The sequence below is a fragment of the Entelurus aequoreus genome, linkage group LG09, assembly GCF_033978785.1.
Source record: "Entelurus aequoreus isolate RoL-2023_Sb linkage group LG09, RoL_Eaeq_v1.1, whole genome shotgun sequence".
Classification (NCBI taxonomy): Eukaryota; Metazoa; Chordata; class Actinopteri; order Syngnathiformes; family Syngnathidae; genus Entelurus; species Entelurus aequoreus.
Window position 1 is genome coordinate 80,121,262 of NC_084739.1, and position 23,819 is coordinate 80,145,080.

Genomic DNA, 23,819 nt, shown 5'->3' on the forward strand with positions numbered 1-23,819 from the left:
ATAGGCAAGGCTTTTTTTGATCAGCGACCAAAAGTTGCAAACTTTATCGTCGTCGTTCTATACTAAATCCTTTCAGCAAAAATATGGCAATATCGCGAAATGATCAAGTATGACACATAGAATGGATCTGCTATCCCCGTTTAAATAAAACAAATTAATTTCAGTAGGCCTTTAAATAAGGCGGTCTGCACCAGTTATGAATAGCACGTGCAATGTTGCCCAGATTAGATTGCACTCGCTGATTAGCACGTGGTGTTTGAATTTTAGTAAATCAGGCCCCAAGTCTCCCTCTCAACCATGGGGAGAGGAGCTCCTCCCCTCTGCTTCAGGCAATGACGAAACACAAAAAAAGGTAGAATAAAGTATTTTCATATAATCTTGGCATACAAGTAATAACACTGACGTGCAACATCCAGTGATGTAAAAGCTGCCAAAGGCAGCTTTTTTTATGTAGCTATTTTGATCTATCGGCAAATCTATAGAACGTTTCAGCTTTTAAACTTTAAATGCAAAGTCCATCTAGTTGTATATATATATATATATATATATATATATATATATATATATATATATATATATATATATATATATATCCATCCATTTTCTACCGCTTATTCCCTTTGGGGTCGCGGGGGGGCGCTGGAGCCTATCAGCTACAATCGGGCGGAAGGCGGGGTACACCCTGGACAAGTCGCCACCTCATCGCAGGGCCAACACAGATAGACAGACAACATTCACACTCACATTCACACACTAGGGCGAATTTAGTGTTGCCAATCAACCTATCCCCAGGTGCATGTCTTTGGAGGTCGGAGGAAGCCGGATATATATATATATATATATATATATATATATATATATATATATATATATATATATATATATATATATATATATATATATATATATATATATATATATATATATATATATATATATATATATATAATAGAGATGCGCGGATAGGCAATTATTTAATCCGCAATCGCATCACAAATGTCATCATCCACCCACCATCCACCTGAACCAACATTTTATCAAAACCACACCCACCCGCCATCCGCCCGTTGTTATATATCTAATATAGACGATGCAAGGCATTAGTGAGGTTAGAAGCTTTTGCCTGTTAAAGAAAGGAGACTGATCCAATGCAGCAGAGACATTCAATGCGTGCCACGCATTAATATGTCTTGGCCACGCATTAGTGGCTAAGAGATATTAATGCGTGATAATATTATTTATCATTATTATAATATTATTGTCATTTCCATTAAGAAAGTGTTGACTATTGTTGCCAATGCCCTTCAGATCAGAAGTGCGTTCCTCACACTTTGTGTGCGCAGTTGCAGCAAGCAGAACGCTGCTTTTAAGAAGTTAAAAAAATGTTTTAGAAAGACTACGCCTATATTTTCGTTAGGTAAAAAAAAATGTTTTGAATTTATTTCAATCAATATTAACTTGTTAACGTTATAATGCTCAAATAGGGACGAGGGCGGGGTGCACAGTGAAACAGTGAACAATTTTGCAACAAAGATGAACCTTTGATTGATCTGCAGCCATGACAAAATATCAGACAATCTCCATTGTCAACGACAGGCAGGAAAATAAAGATAAACACATAGCCTATGTTGTAGGCAAAGGGATAGGCTCATACGTTTTTAAGTTGAAAAAAAAAAAAAAAAGTGCCTCATAAGCCTTAGGCTGTCAATCACGCGCACAAACTTATATTATACAATAACATATGTATGTCATCCCTATTTAAACAAAAATAATTTAAATAAATAATAATAATAAATTACCTGCAACTTACTGGCCAAGGCAAATAGCTGAAGGGGGGAAATCAAACCCATCAGACTGCACTTTATCATCAAACTTGAATTATAATGAAAATAGACGGTCGCTACAAACAAAGCAGGCTAAATAGCCTTACATTGTAGCCAATCGGAGATGCGCTGCACTTGAAAGCGAGGCCAAATAATTAACACACAGTAGTATATCTCCAATAGAAAAAAAACACAATAAACAACGCAATTGCCTTAATTCCTTTGCATTGTAGTGCGCCCAAACAACACGTAACCATCAAAATTATTCAGCTGACCGAACTCAATATAGGTTAGACATGGACTTATTTGGTATAGTCTAGGTAACGTTTACCTACATTTGTTAAATTTGTTTAACATATCCAACCGTATGTCTACTTACTTTTTTTGTTTGTTAGCACTATGCAGGAATAAAATGGCATCTACAGTGCCAGGATTCAGGCGAGAGCGCCTGGCCTCTAAAATGCGCCCTGCTGCGCTGAAGGAGCGCTCACTCACTATGTATATATATTTCCGAATTGGTTCAACCGCCACCCGCCCGAATCTATTCAAAATTTATTTTTTTCGTCATGTACCCGCCCGACCCGCGGTTTATCCGCGGTTGTGTCCGCAAACCGCGCATTTCTAATAAATAAATAAATAACTTCTTGGTCTGGTTCCCCCTTATTTGTGTTATTTTGTGTGTAAAGACTCCAGTCGCTAAATCTTAAGGTCGCAAGACATACTCCGCATGTTTATTCCTAAAGCCAACACAAATCTTGGAAAAAAGCTTTCAGATATGCTGCTACATGGTCATTGAATAACGTCCAAAAGGATCTGAGGTTACCTTCACTGATATCTTTGGGGGAAACATTGCATACATTGTTTTGACCTATCACGTTTTTTTGTTAATATGCAGTATGTAAGTAATTTAGTTTTTCATTGTGGTGTGTGACTGCTGCTGTTTTTGTTGTTCTTATGTGTATTTCTGTAATTTTGAGTTGCTTCTCTCTTGGCCAGGTCACTCTTGGAAAATATATTTTAATCTCAATGATTTTTTTTTTTTTTACCTGATTAAATAAAGGATCTTGATTGATTAAGAAGTATATTTTCGCCTGTGTCTGGGAAAAAATAGCAGTGACTAGGGATGATGTTCGAAACCGGTTCTCCCGGTTGTTCGATAAGAAAAGAACCGATTCCATGGACTCAAATCCCTTTTTGAGAACCGGTTCCCGTTACAGAGGCCACTATAGTAAAGAAAAAGAGTTGGTTCTTTACTTGAATCCCTGGGAACAAATCCCGTCCCACAGGAAATGCCCTGTGGCACTTCCCAGGAAATGACGTAGCTCAGTCATTAGGCGGCAGATACAGAAGCAGCAACAAGGTTTATTATATATATACTTTTTTGTATTCTATTTTAGTTACTTTGAATTTACAACCCCCTGGCGCTGTTTTGTACTGTTTTTGTTTCTCGTCTGTTTGTAATTGAAATTTATAAATAAAGGTTTAAAAAAAAAGAAGAAAAAAAAAGAAGCAGCAACAACAATAGACCAGAAAAAACGCCTCAAGGCATGGCTTCGTTTTACAAAAAAATACGACGAGGAAACGGCTATCTGCAATTATTGCCAGACTTCGCTCTCATGTAAGGGGGGAAGCACAACAAGCATGATGAAACATGTTCAGGCCGTACATAACCTGAAGGTTAGAGAAACGTGTTGTGGAGAAGCAGCGACAGAGATGACGAAGCAAACCCCTCTTTCTCTGCTTCAACCTGCAGCGCCAATTCCAGTGATAGTGCTGGTGAGTAACTAACGTTAACTGTTGCCGGTTAATTTCCATATCTGCTCACTCGTAGCCTTTAGGCTAAAATAATGTTACCTCTTATGTCAACCAGGACTGCAGTAATGTTAGCTAGACTAACGTTACCTAAGCATAGTCAGTGGCTAACGGTGACGTTTAGGTTAGGCTTTTTGTATGTGTCTGATAACGTTAACGGTATCTTGTAGCCTACACCACTCCAGAGTTTGCAGGTCTGTCTAATAAACTAGTGCTTTCTTTATTTCTTTAGTTTATTTCGTACATGAACACACTTAAAGTATAACACATCACAGTTTCATATCATTTCACTTTACACATCATGTCCGAAAAGGAGTAGGAAGAAGTAAAGCTTATTTAATCCTACCCCTTTCCCAGAGCGTTTACAAATATATACATAATTTACTGACCTTTTTAAAATAAAATAACATCTGTGAATTAGTATATACAACAGTTTTGTAATATGTAATTAATTAATTCAGTCATTAAGTAATTAACTAATTCTATGCTGTGTCTGTCCCTCATTTTCCCTCCAGGACAAGGACGTGCAGTCATTCCTGGAGGAGGCCACACTGATGGACCCCAGAAGGATGTTCCAATAGCAGCAGAAGTGCACTTTTTGGAGAGATGTATTATTTTCAGTTTTGTGCCCAAGGGACTGATTTCATTTAACACTATATTATTATTTATACACCTATAGTGATCACAGAGACAGGTTGTTTTTGTGTTACTGTATATATTTGTTTTTCTGAAAAATCCCACTTAATATACTTTGGGTAACAACAGTCAATATATTTTTTATTTTTTTTAGGGGGGTAACAACAGTCAATATTTATTTATTTATTTTATTTGAATTTTTTTCTTATAAAATAAAAGTGAGCTTTTGTTATACCAAATATTGTGTGTTTTTTTCCATATACAACAACCTATCAGGATTCGATAATAGAATCGATAAGGAATCGGGTCGATAAGAGGATTCGATAATGGGCTCAAACTCGATAATTTCTTATCAAACATCATCCCTAGCAGTGACGAAATATATTTAAAAAGTGTACATTTCTTAAAATACAAATGAGATACTTTTTAAGAGGGTGGGACGTGGTTTCAATTGCAATCTGGGAACGGCTCTGCAAACGGCCAGTTTACGGGTTAAAAAAGGGACCGTGGAGCCAAAATACACACACAATTTAAACACAAAGCTTATCCAACATGAAGGAAGGGTTTTAAATGTGAAAAATAAAATAAAATAATTTCGTCCGCTTGATGGACACAATCATTCAGAAGATTTTACGTGCATGAGTGCAATATTAACTGGACACAATCATTCAGAAGATTTTACATGCATGAGTGCAATATTAACTGCAACTCTGAGCAGATTGATTTTTTTGTGTTCAAAAGTCCTCTAAGAACTCATGATTGTGCAGCCAGTTGGCATCTCAAGCGAAACTGCAGCTTTAGGGTTTCGCATTTGTCACTGGAGGTGAAGATGCAGCAGTTTGCAGCGCGGCAGATGGGCCAAGTCTTTCTGCGCCGGATGGACGACAGCATGGCGGTGGGAGGCGGCGGGGACGGCATTGGGTTCGAGCTCGCTTGCATTTCATCATTTTATTGCCTCAATCTGCTGCTGTGAGACTCCCCGTCGGCGCAGGGAGGAGTTTTAAGAGTTTCAGCCTCACGGAAAACAGATGGCGACACTGCAGCTACGACTATGTGACCCAATCTAGGATTACAAGCAGATATGTCACTTTGCTGCTGCGGTTTACACCCGTCACCTTTACAAGCTGACTTTCCATGAACTTCATTTCCAATAAAAGTGCCGGTTTTTAATCATAACAAAAATTAGGCCAAAAGCAAATTCTTTCATTCACATCCTCCACTGCTTACCAGTAGTGCACATAGACACAATTAATTGGATTAAAAGCCTAACCGGAATAAAACAATTTTCAAGTAAACACTATATGCGTGTAATCTGACCCGATCACACACGTTTGGGTCAAAATTTCAATCGGATCGGGACGGGTGGCTTGTGCAGATAGTCATCCAGATAGGAGCGCATGAAAGCACTTCTTCTAAAATTCGGGTCTGAATGATCCTTACTGCGCATGTCTTTGACGTTTGCTATGCTTTGATGGAGAGGGGGGACCAAATATAATAGTCTCGGAATGAAGCGACCACTCTCTCCCCCCCATTAAAAATTTACAGCAATAAATAGTGTTTTATACTGTTGAGTTTGTAGCTCTAAAAATGAAACTAGCAAAAGCCAAAAAATATGGTCTGGAGTGTCATTTGTCAATGTGGCAATAAAAGGAGGGATCCAGTTGTCGTTCGAGCTGTTTTATTCACAACCTTGCAGCTACTCCAAGTGCTAACTGCTAGCATGGAGGGCACAGAACATCCATCCATCCATTTTCTACCGCTTAGGGCACAGAACAGCTCCATTTAAAAAAGATAGGTGAAACAAAAGTAGTGAACAGAAGGATACATCAATAAATAATGTGACAATGTCAGACAAGCAGAAATGCTCAAAACCATGTTTGTTTACAGCCAAAGTCACTGCTTCTTCTTTTTCTTCAGCACCTACAGTGAGCTAACTCGTCCAAAAGATGGCGCCACACCACAAACAATAACGCACATTCCCGTTTACGGTATATTCTGCGCATGTCAAAGTAAAGTATTCCGACTTAAGGTGTGATGCATAAAAATGCGCCTCATAATCAGATACGTTTTTTCAGGGTCCATGTACACAGTTACATTCTAATCCAGATTGTGATCAGATTAAATACACCGTATTTTTCGGAGTATAAATCACTCCGGAGTATAAATCGCACCGGCCGAAAATGCATAATAAAGAAGGAAAAAAACATAAGTCGCACTGGAGTATAAGTCGCATTTTTGGGGGAAATTTATTTGATAAAACCCAACACCAAGAATAGACATTTGAAAGGCAATTTAAAATAAATAAAGAATAGTGAACAACAGGCTGAATAAGTGTACGTGATATGACGCATAAATAACCAACTGAGAACGTGCCTGGTATGTTAACGTAACATATTATGGTAAGAGTCATTCAAATAACTATAACATATAGAACATGCTATACGTTTACCAAACAATCTGTCACTCCTAATCGATAAATCCGATGAAATCTCATACATCTAGTCTCTTACGTGAATGAGCTAAATAATATTATTTGATATTTTACGGTAATGTGTTAATAATTTCACACATAAGTCGCTCTTGAGTATAAGTCGCACCCCGGCCAAACTATGAAAAAAACTGCGACTTATAGTTCGAAAAATACAGCATTTTGGCCACGTACACGTGGGCGGTGAGGATTTATGAAGACCACAGTTTTATGGTTATGATAAAGCACATTACCTCACTGTGTGTGGGTATGTTTCCTCTCCTCTAATTCGATTCAAAGTTCTAGCAAAAAGAAATAAAACTCTCAAGGTTGCAGACTTCACTGCAGATTGGGAAAAACAAAGACAGAAGGACAAAAATGACAGTGACAAGGTTTGATGTCGCCTGAAGACAAATGTCGAAAAGATTTCTAGTAGATTGGGAGGGAAGTCATGGACATCACCCCCATCTCATCAAGTATACTTCAGTGCATCTGCATTGCCAAGCAAAAAAAAATCTAATATTTTGTCTGCATGACTGGGACATGGTAATGTATATTTAATAGTACCGTGGTTGTTGGTACTATCTAATAGGGCTGTGAATCTTTGGGCACAGCCCAATGAATGTTATCTTGGGGATAACAATTCAATTCTCGATTCAAAACGATCGTCGATTCAAAACGATCGTCGATTCAAAATCAATACTTTTTTTTAATAGTATTGGGTGTCAGTTCTATGTTTAACTACATTCCTCCATAAAATAGATAAACAGCTCTGATAAATTTCTATATTGCTTAAAAGAAAACTGGTTTTATTTAATCAAATTCTACCCAAACATTTAATAAAGTCAAATACAAATAATGCAACAACAAAAGTATCCAACACTTTTTTTCTAAAGTAAATCTGTACAGCAGATATGGGCATCTACATCAACAATATGATTTGTCTGAGTGGCTAGACTGGACGTATACAAAAAAAAGAAGAGAATTTAGAAAAATATTTTTTAATCGATTTTTTAAAATTGATTAAGAATCGTTACATATTAGAATCGCGATTACTTCGAAAATCAATTTCTTTTACACCCCTACTGTCTAATAATAAAAAGATAAGACAGTGGAACAGTCTATATCGACACCCAGAAACGAGCCATTGGGGTTCTTGTTATATAGCGGAAAGAAAAACACATTTCTGGGCTCCTTCATGCATGATGGTTTGTGGGCCTACCTGCTTTTCGGCAAGGATCATATATCTCCAATTGGCCAAGATATTTACACAACGTTTAGGTTTTTTTATGGCAGAGAAGTCTTCTCCGTCATCCGTTCATCACTCTTATGTTTTCGATTTGATTGATTCACACAACATGCTACTCGCCAGGCTGCCTGTCACGAGTCCTGCCCACCACTGTTACCGAGTGTTGCCTAGAGATTGAATCGAGCGGACCTCAGGCTGTAAAAGTACCAGTAGTCTTTTGGAGATTATTACATTTTTCATAGAAAGCAAAAGAAAAACGAAAAGAAAAAGAAAAATAGTTTAAAAAAACGAACTGGGAAAACGTCAGGAAACAAGGGCAAAAACGGGAAATTTGGCAGGTATGCTTGATTACAATAACGACAAATCTTATCAATCATACATGCGTACATTTTTCTTCTGGGGGATAATAAACTAAAATGAATAAATCATTTGGGGCGTTTTGGTATTGCTGTGGTAAATACTGCCATACTTTTATTTTGAAGATTACTTTGCACTTAACAGGAAGTCACGTTTAAAATCTGCATAATTAGACAATAGTCATGTGTGGTTTCATGCTGCTTAACGATAATAATGAAGTTAACTTAATATTAGCGATACACAACAATTGAAACGAGTTCTAGCTCCCCCATTTCCTTCTTAGCCGCGTACTTCATCTTTTTCTCCTCCATCACTCTCTGCCCTTTTGTCCTCTTTTCTTACCTTCTCCTCAGCCCTTCAAACACTTAAACCTCGCATCCTTCTCCTCATATCTCACTCACCCCCACCGCCTTTCCCTCCTTTTCTTCTTCCTCCTTTCCTCTTGCCATGTACTGTATTCACTAATGACATGCTGGTGTCATCGTCTTTGGGAAGTGGGCCTTTTCATTCCAGTAAGCCTTTCTGATTTCATTAGCCCCCCCCCCCCATTGCCCACACACAAGCTAACACTTGATGGGGAGATAGGAACATAAAGTGGTCATCTGGGGAGTCCAATACCTGATGCCCTACTCGTTATTCTTGCAGGTGGCTTATCAATAATACACACACATACACACACACAAATACACACCACAGAGCTGTAAAGAGAACTCACACACTTGGCAAGAGGCAGATATGTGACACACACACACAATGTATATATGAAAAAAATAAATAAACAAATGTCAAAAAACACGAGAAAAGTGCTGCTCTATTCTACCTGCGCTAACAAAATAAGGGTCTTAGAAAAATAGCGCATAAGAGCTAAAAAGCGACAGTTTGCCTCCGATGTATTTCTTGTAAAGTGTATAAAAACGAGTATGGAAGCTGGACAAATAAGAAGCTAAAAAAAAAACACTTTCATGTGATACTGGAAAGAGAGGAGGACTTTGTTTCCCTCCACAATGTAAATTCAAAGTTGTGGAACTTATTAGCACTACTGTGAATCCTGTCTAAATCCAATCAATGCAAGTCATCGGAGTAAAGTAATACACCAACTACGGATGTCACGGTATGAACATTTCTTATCACGGTTATTGTGACCAAAATTATCACGGTTATCATAATTATCAGGGTAATTTTAAATGTGCTCAACATTTTCAAAAACTACTTGTACTGAAATCCTTTGACCAAGTTTTATTTTTAAAAACCCAAACAACACATTCAAAATGTATATATGTACCTCAAGTAGAAAGTTGAATGTGAATATGAAAGCAACACAAACATTATAAACAAAGTAATATGGCAGAAACAAAATAATACTATAAATAAATAGAAATAAATATGAATATTTCTCAAGATGGCACCTTGTAGACATAAATGAGATCTACTCTTACACACAGGACTGCATGATTATGGGAAAAATAATAACTATGATTATTTTTGTCAATATTGAAATCACGATTATTAATCAGGATTATTCAATATGTTAGTTAAAACAGTGTTGGGGTGTGGACGCGACGCCATCATGTAATTTGTAATATCTAATAAAAATGCTCTAGATAAATGTTATCTATATATTTAAAGGCACATATTTGTGTTTTTGTTCATTAATAGGATCAGCTTTTTTTTTTAAATAAATGATGCCAATATCTCTATTTTTACATTTTCATAGAGAGGTATTTTTTAAGTTATGTACATACATGTACTGTGTGTACATGTACATGCTGTATAGGGACAAATATATTGAGAGTATGAGCAGAAATATGTTCTATAAGTATTAACTATACACAATACAACATTAACAAAACGCTATGTCACATGAAAGGCTATTAAAGTAATTGTCTTATACACAATCTTTGTGCCTCACCGACAACTCAGCCTGCATTCAATTCGATGAGATGACAAAACATTTAGCTAGTATTGATGTTATTGGAACACTAACAAAGTTAGCAGTTATATTAAAGGATGAGTGCCCATACCAGTAAACAAACTACAGACTTTATAAACAAGTTGTGACAACGTTCCCGACACATCGCCTGCTGCATGCTAACTCTCAGTCCCAGCAGCTGACGGAAGGACGCTAGTCGCACGTTCAAAATGAAACTGCAACGTCAAATATTTTTCTCCTCCAACAGCATTGCGCTCTGAAACGCACACCAAGACTCCACGGAAGTGATTACATGCCAACTGGACAATATTTATCATATTTATTCACACAATTAATCCACAATAAAAAGCCTGCACAGCATAGGAGGTAGGAAATGCTGACTCCCACCCCCTTAGCACACTGGGATTCAGTATTACTCCTCTCTAGTCACTTTATATTGTCTCGTTTTCTTTTACATTGCCTCCTAGAGTGGTCTTAGGCCACATTGTATATTGCATATTGTGTATATTGTGTTGTTTTTGTATATTGTGTGGTTTCTTCTTTTTAAAAAAAATGCAAAGCACCTCAGGGAAGCAATCTAAATTTCGACCTGTACATGCACAATGACAATAAAGATCATTCATTCATTAATTCATTCATTCATAAGTAGAAGCGGGTGAAATGAAGTGAAACGAAGCGAACGGCACCGATTACTCGGAGGGAACATTTTCAAAGCAAAGTCTGTGTAGTCGCCGCCATGTTTTCTCGAGCCAAACGGCTGTCGTGCGCATGCGCTGCGACGCTTCAGTTTTCAGGAAGTAAGCAGTGTTGCCTAAAATGCAGTAATAAATGACGGTTTTTCGGTAATTAAAATTTTTAACGGTATTACTAACTGTCTGGAATTTTACCATGGCTTATCATTATACCAATTACCGTTACATCTCTAACACCAACTTTTATTATAATATCTTCATGAAAAAAAAAGATGTTTGCATTTTTATTAAACACCTGTTCACAAAAAACAACTGATGTGTGTGTATATATATATATATATATATATATATATATATATATATAGTTTTTATCTATCTATCCATCTACACGCACACGCACACACACAAACACACACACACACACACACACACCTCTGGTCTAGAGTCACATTAGGCTACTGTTTATTTACCTGCATCAGTGCAGATTTTTGGGTCCACAAATGATAAATAAATGATAAATGGGTTATACTTGTATAGCGCTTTTCTACCTTCAAGGTACTCAAAGCGCTTTGACACTATTTCCACATTTACCCATTCACACACACATTCACACACTGATGGCGGGAGCTGCCATGCAAGGCGCTAACCAGCAGCCATCAGAGGCAAAGGGTGAAGTGTCTTGCCCAAGGACACAACGGACGTGACTAGGAAGGTAGAAGGTGGGAATTGAACCCCAGTAACCAGCAACACTCCGATTGCTGGCACAGGCACTCTACCAACTTCGCACATTAATCCGTGAAAGACAACGTTGGACTAATTTGTGCATCGCTAAGTAACGTATTTGATTGACATAACGAGTGCTGTGCTGCTAATGACAAAAATGATAAGTTTGTTTGACTTCCTGCTACAAATATGAGTCTCATCTACAAACAGTGCTTCTCAAATATTTTCTGTCACGTCCACCCCAGCAAGACATTTTTTTTAAGTGTATAAATGTGTCTGAAATAAAAAATCCTTCATCCTTGTTTAAACTATAGAACATTTTTGACAGACTTGGACCTTTTGATACTGAAAAATACTATTAAAAGTCAATAAATAATAAAACATTCCAATTGATCAGCAACATTAACTCAGGAGCACAATGCGTAAAACACTCAACTACAAAACAAAAAATAATAAAAACATTTCTGCTGATTTAAAAAAAAAAATCAAAATAAGAAATGAAGGAATAATGGTTACAATGAAAACATTTTGGAGGGCAACCCCCTTTTTGAGATAAACTGGTGAAAAAACCAAACCGTTTTCTTTCTTTAAAAAGTGGTAACCTTATTTATACACTTGTATGACAATTACGAATGCGTCCTTAATAACGGATGACGGCGACAGTTTAACCCTGGAACAGATCATTTACTCACCTCAATGACACGTGAATCAAAGTCTTCGTAGGTTTCTGCGGAAATAAACAAGATCAAAAACACCTTAGCACTTCCACAAAAGAAAAGTAGGCTGGTGGAACAAATATGCATCTCGTGAGTGACCTCAAAAGGACATCAACAGCTGCTTATTCCCCTAAAACCAATTAAAAGCCAACAAAAGAGTGCAGATGCGCACACACATGCACGTCCGCACACACGCACCATCTGGAAGAAAGTCAACCTGATCTGAGACAAGGAAGCTCGTTACAGCTCCGTGCACAAAGCATCTCTGAGGCCTCTTGTGGATTCGGCCAGCGAGGACTTTCTACGCCTGTACTCCAGTTCTTTTCCTCACCATTGAGAGCTTGTTAGCAGCGAGGGCATGAAAGCGTAAAAAAAGGAAAAGGGGGGTGAAATCCAAACGAGGGGCGCAAGAGGAGCTCGGTACCGCATCTGTCAGCCTTCAGCTTAATCACACAAACGGGATGAGGGCTCCAACAGCCCTAATGTGTGGATTTAACGTTTCTATATGGCTCAACGGTCGACCTGTAACTTCTAAGTAATCACAATTACTGACAGCTACATTCTACATTCTTCTACATCCTAGAGATGTCCCGATCATGTGGCCGATATTTGCCTTTTTTATAGTGATCAGCAATCGGCTGATGGGCTGCCGAGCCTAACCGATTTTGACCGCAGCTATGTCCCAGTGTTTGCATGCTAAAGATATTGAGAAAAAACCTAATTGTAAATTTTCTCTCCAAAATTGTGATTGCGATTCGATTTGCCATTTTTATATTTTATACATATATATGAATAAAACTGCGAAAATAACGAGTGAAGGAAAACATGTTACCTTTAGACTGTCAATCACCATTTTCCTATCTCAAGGTGCCACACATTAAGTAAATTATTGCATATGATTTTTATCATTAAAATATTTTTATTTTCAAATATGTAAAAAAAAAAAGAAGAAGAAAAAAAGAAAGTCCAATGATCATTTGTTTTCGTTTTTAATTCTCCATTGTTTTCATTTTGTTATAATGGCTGTTAAGGCTATAGCACTGTATTGGATCAGGCTTGTTCTTGTTTTTATGCATATTTGAAATAAAAATATATCAATCAATATGGAATAATTTACTTTTTTTATTTGGCTTTATGGAGACTTCGAGCTATTGTCTACATCATGCTCTTAAACTGAAGAAATAACTGCCCAAAACTCTACAGTGTTATAATGTGATGTAATCTTAATATATAATAATGCAAGTATACAGTTTTAAGGATATACACTTTTATTTCTCTGTAGAATTGTTTATCATTGTATTTGGTAGGTAAATAACTTTGTTGTCCTAAATAAACAACAAAAAAACAAATAGGACTCAACTCTGTAAGCAAAAATTTAACTGAAATAAATATTTAACATCTTATTCCCAGTTGAAAAAACTACTTTGGGTTGTCTTTGTTTGTTGTTGTCATCACGTGATCATGGCATTCTTGCTCATTCGTCCGTGTTGATCTTTTTGCCCATCCGAGTTGAAGCTGAAATATTACCACCGCGGGACATTTGGCTTTGTAATCATATGTTTTCCTCCTAATTGTTGTTACCTTGTGGAACATCTCACTAGTGAGTCGCGAGCAGCAAGGCTCTCTGTCTGTCATGCTTCCTGTTTAGTGTGTGAGCGGTCTTGCGCTCGGCCCACCAAGACAAAGATTGTGAATGGCTGAGAAGAGGGGTCACTCTGTTCGGGTAAATGCGCTGAGGTGCTAAGAGCGATTCACAGAGTGAGACCTCTTTCTCTGTCCCCGCATTTCACTAAAAGATAAAACACACACGGACATAGCAGCTTATCGATGATGGCCAAGTATTTCAGCTTCATTTTAATTTATTGTTCGATTGATTATCGGCCCAGGCCTAGTCACCATTAAAACTTTTACCAACAAGTAAGTGGTGTTTGTTATTAGCGTACTGGCTGCCTCCACTGCAGCGCACACAAACGTGCGTTTTTTTTTAACACTTTTGATTGGCCAGTAGGCAAAGGACGTGAGGCTCAACAATTCTGATTGGCGAACATGTCTGTCACTCAAACAGCAGAGAGAGAAAAAAAAATCAAGAAATCTCAGTCTGTTGCGGTTTTTTATCGCATTAATTAAATCCTCAATGTCAATTTGATTTAGATTAACACCAGATAGTACTTGGGTGAAAGATTTCTTCAAAAGTGATGTAAGCTTTAGGAGACACAATTACATTTCCATTTCCATATTCCTTGTTACACACATGCAGGAGGTGCATGAGCTCCAGGAGGGTGCAGAACAAGACTGCCAGAGCAAGCTGCAACAAATGCGTCGTCTATCCACAGTGCTAAGCCGCTTCTAAGATACTAATTCTCACCACCATGGCGGAAAATCAGCTACATTTCCTCCAAACTGGAGGACTAGAGGAAACAACATTAAATTAACCGCTAAAGCTTCAATGTAAAGCAGAGGTGATCAATCCAGATGTCGATAATATAGATACCTACTGTAGTATCAGTATATAAACAATACTAAAGTGTTCCATATTTTGTTTTTGGCCTGGATTTGAAGACCATTTTCCTCTCTTTGTAGCTTGAAACTTTGATGTAAGATACCTCGCTACGTGGGTCTAAAAGTAGCTTAGCTACAGGAAAAGCAACTCATTAAAAAGTAGCTAAGCTACCGCCAAGCTACTGGAAAATGTAGTTAAGCTACGTAGCTTAGCTACATGTAGCTTGCTACTGCCCATCACTGCTTATACGCGAGGCATTTTTCAAGCTGATATCATTTATTCCTGGACGCTACGGGAAGTACACTGCCTCTTCTTCTTTACTTATATAATACGTCTCCTATTTGTCAAGATATCTACACAAAGTTGGAATTTTTGGCAGGCGTTATCTTTTCTGTCATCTTAACGTCCATCCATGCATGTCACGTTATTTGTCTGAATCACGCAACGGGAAACTCGCCGCGCTCCTTAATGAGCCCACACTTCTTGCTGTGGATGAGTGAAACAAACAAAATGTAACCGGTAACACGCCGGGGAAAAAAAGAACCGAAACTGGATTTCCCGGCAAAAAAATTGAAGTTTTGAAAGTCAAGCAGAAGAGATATACTGTGTACAAGTGACCAACTTTGCAGAAGAAATAAAGTGAGCGGTGTAAGCCCTACAGTGAAAAAAAAGGCTACTTTTTACATGCAGGGCAAACGGACTGGTGCTTAAACAGTGGTTATAACTGTCTACCTGAAAATTTTTACCGTATTTTTCGGATTATAAATCGCTCCGGAGTATAAGTCGCACCGGCCGAAAATGCATAATAAAGAAGGAAAAAACATAAAAGTCGCACTGGAGTATAAGTCGCATTTTTTGGGGAATTTTTTTTGATAAAACCCAACACCAAGAATAGACATTTGAAATGACAAATGGGTTATACTTGTATAGCACTTTTCTACCTTCAAGGTACTCAAAGCGTTTTGACAGTATTTCCACATTCATCCATTCACACACACATTCACACACTGATGGCGGGAGCTGCCATGCAAGGCGCTAACCAGCAGCCATCAGGAGCAAGGGTGAAGTGTCTTGCCCAAGGACACAACGGACGTGACTAGGATGGTAGAAGGTGGGGATTGAACCCCAGTAACCAGCAACCCTCCGATTGCTGGCACGGCCACTCTACCAACTTCGCCACGCCGTCCCCAAGGCAATTTAAAATAAATAAAGATTAAAGATTAAGATTAAAGTAAGAATGATTGTCACACACACACTAGATGTGGTGAAATGTGTCCTCTGCATTTGACCCATCCCCTTGGGGAGCAGTGGGCAGCAGCGGCGCCGCGCCCGGGAATCATTTTTGGTGATTTAACCCCCAACTCCAACCCGTGTTGCTGAGTGCCAAGCAGGGAGGTTATGGGTCCCATTTTTATAGTCTTTGGTATGACTCGGCTGGGATTTGAACTCCAACCTACCGATCTCAGGGCGGACACTCTAATCACTAGGCAAGAATAGTGAACAACAGGCTGAAGAAGTGTACGTTATATGACGCATAAACAACCAACTGAGAACATGCATGGTATGCTAACATAACATATTATGGTAAAAGTCATTCAAATAACTAACATATAGAATATGCTATACGTTTACCAAACAATCTGTCACTCATAATCGCTAAATCCCATGAAATCTTATACGTCTAGTCTCTTACGTGAATGAGCTACATAATATTATTTTACGGTAAAGTGTTAATAATTTCACACATAAGTCGCACCCCCGGCCAAACTATGAAAAAAACTGCGACTTATAGTCCGAAAAATACGGTAAATACCAAATACTGGTAAAATATGTGTATACATTGTATCTGATGGTGTAGTTATGTTCTAATTGTAAAAAAAAAATAAAAAATACTGATAATGATGATAAGAGGCCGATACCGATATACGTCAAAATGCCGATAATCGGCCCGGCCAATCTCTATTGCGTATAAATCCATTTTTACCTCCATTGGGTCCCGGATCAGGGGGCCCAAGACTGATGCCCCCCCAAGAGTTCCCCGTCCAGCCTCCTTCCCGCTTCACCTTCATTTTCCTCTTCTTCTCCCACTCGTCGCGCAGATTCACTGCAGGACGGACACAAGTGAAGGACTCCGAGCAACATTACACATCGCCATCGCGCGTGTGTGTGTCTGCTCACCAAGTTCAGCTTTCACTTCCTGCTGCTGGGTGTCGCTCCTGCGGGTGACCCCCCGTACGATGCCGTCGTTCAACAATGGCACATTCAGACCGGGCCACAGGAAGCCTCCCTGACCTGCGTAGTTTGGTCGCACAGAGACAACAAGTTATCCTTACGTCGTACATTGGTAAATGTCTTCCTGACCTTCTCCCACGAGCTGGCCTCGGTTTAGGTCTCTTCTCAGCTTGCGTTTGGTTCGCTTGCCTCGGCCCTTCTTGTTCCCAGCTCCTGTCTCGGCCAGCACGCCTTTCCACAGCTCAGCAGCTGTCACTGAGCGGACCCAAAACCACAACAGTTGGCCAAATTACACTTAACAATTCTATGGAAGTGGTGATACATCACTGAAATATTTGAACTGGCAGGGATGTACGCTTAGCTTTTTCAGTAGTAGCTCTTTTTTTGTAGCAATATGAAATGTCTTAAAGACACTCAAACAAGGTACACCTGTGCACTTGTACATATAAACACTCAAGTAAACAGAGAGAACATCCCTAAACTGTGCTAGCAGAAGTGTAGGGCTGGGCGATATGGATCATATCCCGATACAGTTTGGCCCATAAATAAAAGATAAATGGGTTATACTTGTATAGCGCTTTTCTACCTTCAAGGTACTCAAAGGGCTTTGACACTATTTCCACATTTACACACACTTTCACACAAGCTGCCATGCAAGGCCCTAACCACGACCCATCAGGAGCAAGGGTGAAGTGTCTTGCTCAAGGACACAACGGACGTGACGAAGTTGGTAATAGGTGGGGATTGAACCAGGAACATTCAGGTTGCTGCCACGGCCCCTCTACCAACCGCACCACGCCGTCCCAAAAGTATCCCATAAATGGACATTTCCATTGACATAACTCAATATATCCACCATGCCTTGTTTTTAAATCTTCAGGACTGATGATGATCCCAAATAGACAAAACCAGGTACTACTAACAAGCAAGAAAAGTAGGTTTTGTATAATAAAATCCCAATTTAAGAGCTGCTTTGAGGTTAAATCACCAAAAATGATTCCCGGGCGCGGCACCGTTGCTGCCCACTGCTCCCCTCAGCTCCCAGGGGGTGAACAAGGGGATGGGTCAAATGCAGACGACACATTTCACCACACCTAGTGTGTGTGACAATCATTGGTACTTTAACTTTAACTTTAGATAAGAAAAAAGAAAAAGCCTTGTATAAGAAAATATAAGAAAAATCCAATATAATCTCCCATCTTTAAAAAAACATTTAGCTATGCTCAATTCTTCAGCTTACAAAAACAAAAGAACAACCCTGGTTTACGAGGACAAGTTTAAACGTCAGCAGCAACATGAAAATAATTAAGAGTAAACATTATTATAGGACACACACAAAGATGTTTGCCAGGAACACCAACCTGCTAACTGTTTCATGCTGCTATGTGACAGGCTGTGTTCTGAAAATTACTTTAAAAAAAGTAATTAAGTGTACTTACTCGTCACTTTACCAAAAAAGTAATTGAATTACTAACAATCAATTTTTAATAAATGTCATTAATGGGGAAAGTAATTTCAAAAAGCCTTCAAATATCTGACATAATGCAGTTGAGATAAGTTTCATGAGAGCAGTGTGTGCATCTGTGTGTGTGCCTTTAAAAGGCGGTGCCTGTTTCCTAGTGACGTCAGAGAGTCCACGCTCAAGTATGAGTCTCGCAGGCATTTTAGCTTGAGCTGTTTTTCTTAGCTTAGCAGGCTAGCAGTGGCAATTTGTCGACTTTGACAAACATTTCACTGATTTGTGTAAGGCTGCAGCTAACGATTATTTTTCTATCGATTAATCTATAGATTATTTTTTCCGATTAATCAGTTAATCTATAGATTATTTTTTCGATTAATCTATAGATTATTTTTCCTTTTACCGATTATTTTTTATTTTATTTTATTTAAAATGAAGATGAAAAAATAAATGTAGGCCAGTTTTTTCAAAAGGCATGGCTTTTATTTACAAAAAAAAAAAGTATGGCCACTCAGTCAACATTGACAACAACATGACAAAATATTCTGTAACAAAACTTTTAACATTTAACAAAATTAAAAGTAGCTTATTTGCTTTTTAATGTGCAAATATAAAAGTCAACATCCAGTGCAAATCTTAATATTCTGCAATAGTATAAGCATTTCAAAAGTAAAAGTATTGCTTATTTTGCTTTAAAATGTGCAAAAATAAAGATAAACATCCAATACAAAAAAGTGCAAAACGAAATACTCTGTAACAACAGTGTAAACATTTCAACAAAAGTGAAAGTATTGCTTATTTGCTAAAATATGCAAAAATAAAGATAAACATCCAATACAAAAAAGTGCCAATCTAAATATTCTGGAGCACTGTAAACATTAAGTATTGTTTTTAAAATGTACAAAATAAACATCCAGTCCAACACAGTACACAATAACCAATTCTACTCATTCCAGTGAGTGACTAACAGTTGTAATGAAGAAAGGTTAGCATGTCTACGCTCAGAAGGGGTCGATGTGGCTGGAACTGAGAGGTAATTAGCCTTCACCTCAAGCCAGGACTGCGAGTGAGCTGAGCTGCAGTTTAAGTTTCTAGAAGGTCAACGGGCTCATAGTGATGTTACTAGTAGTTGACTGGGAGGTGTTTATTATCATTTGGGGAGAGTCCGCTGCCTGATGCTCACCTGCTAAACACCTATCTGCTAGACGCTGAAGCGCTGACTACATGCGCTCTGAATACGCACTGCTGATTGGCTGCTAACGCTCTGAATACGCACTGCTGATTGGCTGATAATGCTTTATGTGTACCAATCAGATGGTTGCGAGGGTGGGACAATGCTGCGTGCTGAGACAGAGGCAGAAGGAGCAAAGCAGCTTGTTAAGACTTTAGCAGCTAAAGTTAGCTTTATCTTAGAAACTCATTCGGTACACCCCCGTACCGAACCGAAAGCCCCGTACCGAAACGGTTCAATACAAAACACGTACCGTTACACCCCTAGCAGATACAAATGACACATTCATGTTTTTGTGTAATGATGGCAACGTATGCTAACGCGGACGATTGACTGGTTGATGGTTTTCTTTTCAAATGTTCGTTCATAGCCGTTGTGCTGCTATGATAGGCCATTTCCGCTCGACACAGTGTGCATACAACAACATTATTAGGCCGTGTATTGAAATACTCCCACACTTTTGGCGTGCATTTCCCCCCTCGTTTGCACAGTCTGCTTTGCGCTCCGCCATGACGGTAGTGTGACGTAAATATGCGACGCGTCGACGCACAAAAACAGCGTCGACGTATTTACGTAACCGATGACGTCGACTACGTCGACGCGTCGTTTCAGCCTTAGATTTGTGTTACCTCTGCTTAATAGATGAAATGTGCTTCATGGGTCTATGTTCTTGTCAACAAACGGAGTATTGTTTGGATGGCAAGTTTGTCACTTCAATCATTGATTTGTTGTTCAATATTCCCTCCGACCCTCGTAGTTACTACGGCGCAGTGCAGTTTGTGTCAAGTTTTAGGATGGTAAAAAACACTCTTTTACTGACCAGTTCCTCCATCTAAGTCTGTGTTGGAAGACTGAGTGCGTGAGCTAGGAGGAGCGGAGCTCCCATCTGTGCATGGCGCAGGAAGGAAGGATGTCTATCACTTATCCATTTAGTTATGGTTTAAGTTTATTTCAAAGATGCTAGACGTTTTACTCTAGTTTGATCGAATGTTTTTGGATTTACTTTGGAAACAAAATGCAATGAAAGTATTGACATCCCTATTGGCCTGTGTTCAACATTTTTTTTCTCTCCAAGTCGCACATTCTATATCAGGCGCATCTGCAATAGGGCTGGGCGATATGGCCTTTTATTCATATCTCCATATTTTTAGGCCATGTCACGATACACGATATACATCTCGATATTTTGCCTTAGCCTTGAATTAACACTTGATGCATATAATCACACCAGTATGATGATTCGGTGTCTACATTAACACATTCTTGTTCATACTGCCTTAATATATGCTCATTTTAAACTTTCATGCAGAAAGGGAAATCACAACTAAGTCAATTTACCAAAACTGTATTTATTAAACAGTTATTAAGAAGTGGCACAAACATTCATGTAATTTCAAAACAGAAAGTGCAAGATTGTCAGAGACATTTTAAAACAAGCTATTAGTGCACTTTTGTGCATGATGTTACTATGATGACATATCAAAACAACACTAAATTAAAGTGCACTTTTTGTACAGAACGCCATATAATAGTTTAAAACAAATAAAGTGCACTTTTGTGCATGATGTCACACAAGATATTTCAATAACTGTCAAATAAAAATTTGCTGCATAATAGGAAATCTAATAGTGTAGTCCTTTGCTAAGTGGTAGGTTACTCTGTGGACGTTATCTCCTTCTGTTGTTGACTACTTTTTTCATACGGTGTTGATGTGGAAATGGAAGACGGCAGGCTCAATTGGGTCAGTGCTGGTTGCTTAGGAATTTTGTTGGGTGTGGCATCGGCCAGAGATGTTGACATGCGGAGTTTCAAGCACTCTTCATTCTCTAGTGGGTGACTTTTTAAATGATGCTACAAATTAGTACTGCTGCTACTTATTGTAGCAACACTTTTGGCGCATACTTTACATATTTGTCACACTGCGGTGAGGGATGTCTTGTCTTGGTTTTTTTTCTGTCTTGTGATTTTCATGTTTTATTTTGAAAAGTAACTCTCCTCTCGTTTCAGGTCACTTGCCCTTCCTTTTGTGTCATCAGTCTGACGTCATCCCTGTTCCCTGATTGTTTCCACCTGTTCCCTATTACCCTCATGTGTCTTATAAGCCCACTCCTTCTTTTGTTCTGTGCCAGATTGTTTCGTTCATTCGTTCTTTCCAGCGTCTACGTCCATGTCCATGCCTTGCATCCAGTCTATGTTCCAAGTTCTTGAATCCCTTCGTGGCTATTTTGAGTTTTCCTTTTTCCTCCTCAGCAGAGTGACTTTTTGTTATTGACTTTATTCAGCCGAAGTGGTAAGTTATTAGTTAAATTCCTCGATTTTTGAGTGACTATTTTTGTTCAACTTTATTAAATAAGATAGTGTAAAATTTTTCATAGCTGTTGTTTATTCCTCCCGTTGGAGCGTTTTTTTGTTTATACATTTTATAGCATTTACTGCGCCTATTATTAGTTCGTCTTTGGTTTTGTGTTTTCCTCCGTTCGGAGTGATTTTCAGTTGTTCCTATTTTTTGGAACCTTTTTTCATCGAGTAGTTTTTTGGTTAATTATAGTATTGTATTCCTTGACTTTGGAGGTGAAAGGAAGCTGCAAAAATAAAAGCCTGTCAAGTTCCCTACTCTGCATCTGAGTCCAATCCTTTTACCAAGCCCTGACAATATTGTGGTTGTTTGTTCAACATCTTCCCGCTGGAAGCCAAACCACCGCCAGACGATGGACCCCGTGCTGTTTTTCTTGGGAATTAATTCTTCCTCCATTTGTTACCAGATTCGCACCTTCACTCTCTCGTATTACCACTTGCACCACTCAGCTTGCACCTGTCACAGCTAACTTTACCTACGGTACATTCCTCTGCTACCTCTCTGCAGTATGTAATAAGGTGCGCTTGTTTTACAGTATGTCTCTGTGAGAAGGAGAGACAAGAAAGAGTGAAGAAATGCATGTAGTGTAATGCCCGCAGCTAAAAACAACTGCGTGAGAACGTATACTCGAATACTCACGATATAGTCATTTTCTACATCGTGCACAGACAAATATATATATCGAGTATATTCGATATATCGCCCAGCCCTAATCTGCAAGTAAATTTGTCATACCGTACAGCCCTGACTGGGATTGTAATTGGTTGACACGAGGAGCATTCTTTCTTACACTTGTTGAAGAAGCTGCCGTGTCGACATTGCTGCCATGCAGGGACAAGAGGAGGTGCAGCGGTTCTCTGCAGGGAAGCAGTAGCCGAGACTCGACCTGCCAGCTGGGATCTATGAACGGCGCCACCTATGGTGCGGAGAGGAGTCGTACCTGTGGATAGATAGACCATCGTTGGACAAATACTGTCACTCAGTACTTTTCCGGGCATTATTGGAAATGGTGACATGATCATGGCAGATGTATTTGGGAGGTGGAAAATGAATCCAGCAACTATTTCATGTGTAAGTAGGGATTTATTCTATGACCTAAAACACTAACCTGACTCTTGCCAGATCCTTGTAGCTCCACACAAGGATCTGGGAGTTCAATAGGAGATGTATTTCAGAAGGCGGGGCCTTGTAAAAAAATCATTGTATGTGATTGGATAAACCACTTGCCCGTTATCTTGGAATGACGTGCTACTTCAACTACTCACATCGAAATCAACCCGAGACGCTGATGAGAGCGACGCTGGTAAATCCAAACCCGGTCGGAAGAAAAGCCAAAACATCCTTGCCACCAATAAATGCTCACTGCTCCCCTCACCTCCCAGGGGGTGGAACAAGGGTGATGGGTCAAATGCAGAGAATAATTTCACCACACCTAGTGTGTGTGTGACTATCAGTGGTACTTTTTCGCCTACCAGCCCCGACTGGGAGTTGAGGACGCGGTCATCTAACCTGCTGAACCGAGCCCACACCCACCTGGACAAGCCTGCGAGCAGTGTGAGGGTCATGTTTTTGACTTCTCCAGTGCTTTCGATACCATACGACTCGGGCTACTGAGTGGGAAGTTAGAGACGATGCA

At 39.0% G+C, this 23,819-nt stretch overlaps 1 protein-coding gene across 6 annotated transcripts in view; it reads right to left on the bottom strand.

Moving 5' to 3' along the window:
- The window catches only part of mrps5 (mitochondrial ribosomal protein S5), a 123,280-nt gene that overhangs the window by 23,741 nt on the left and 75,720 nt on the right, over positions 1-23,819 (bottom strand). For all 6 annotated transcript variants that reach the window (XM_062059525.1, XM_062059528.1, XM_062059529.1 and 3 more), the window contains 5 exons: positions 22,974-23,123; positions 17,267-17,392; positions 17,084-17,197; positions 16,890-17,009; positions 12,382-12,416 (listed from right to left, as the gene is read on the bottom strand). In XM_062059525.1, the coding sequence (XP_061915509.1) occupies positions 12,382-12,416; positions 16,890-17,009; positions 17,084-17,197; positions 17,267-17,392; positions 22,974-23,123 (545 nt within the window). The remainder of the gene's footprint in view (positions 1-12,381; positions 12,417-16,889; positions 17,010-17,083; positions 17,198-17,266; positions 17,393-22,973; positions 23,124-23,819) is intronic.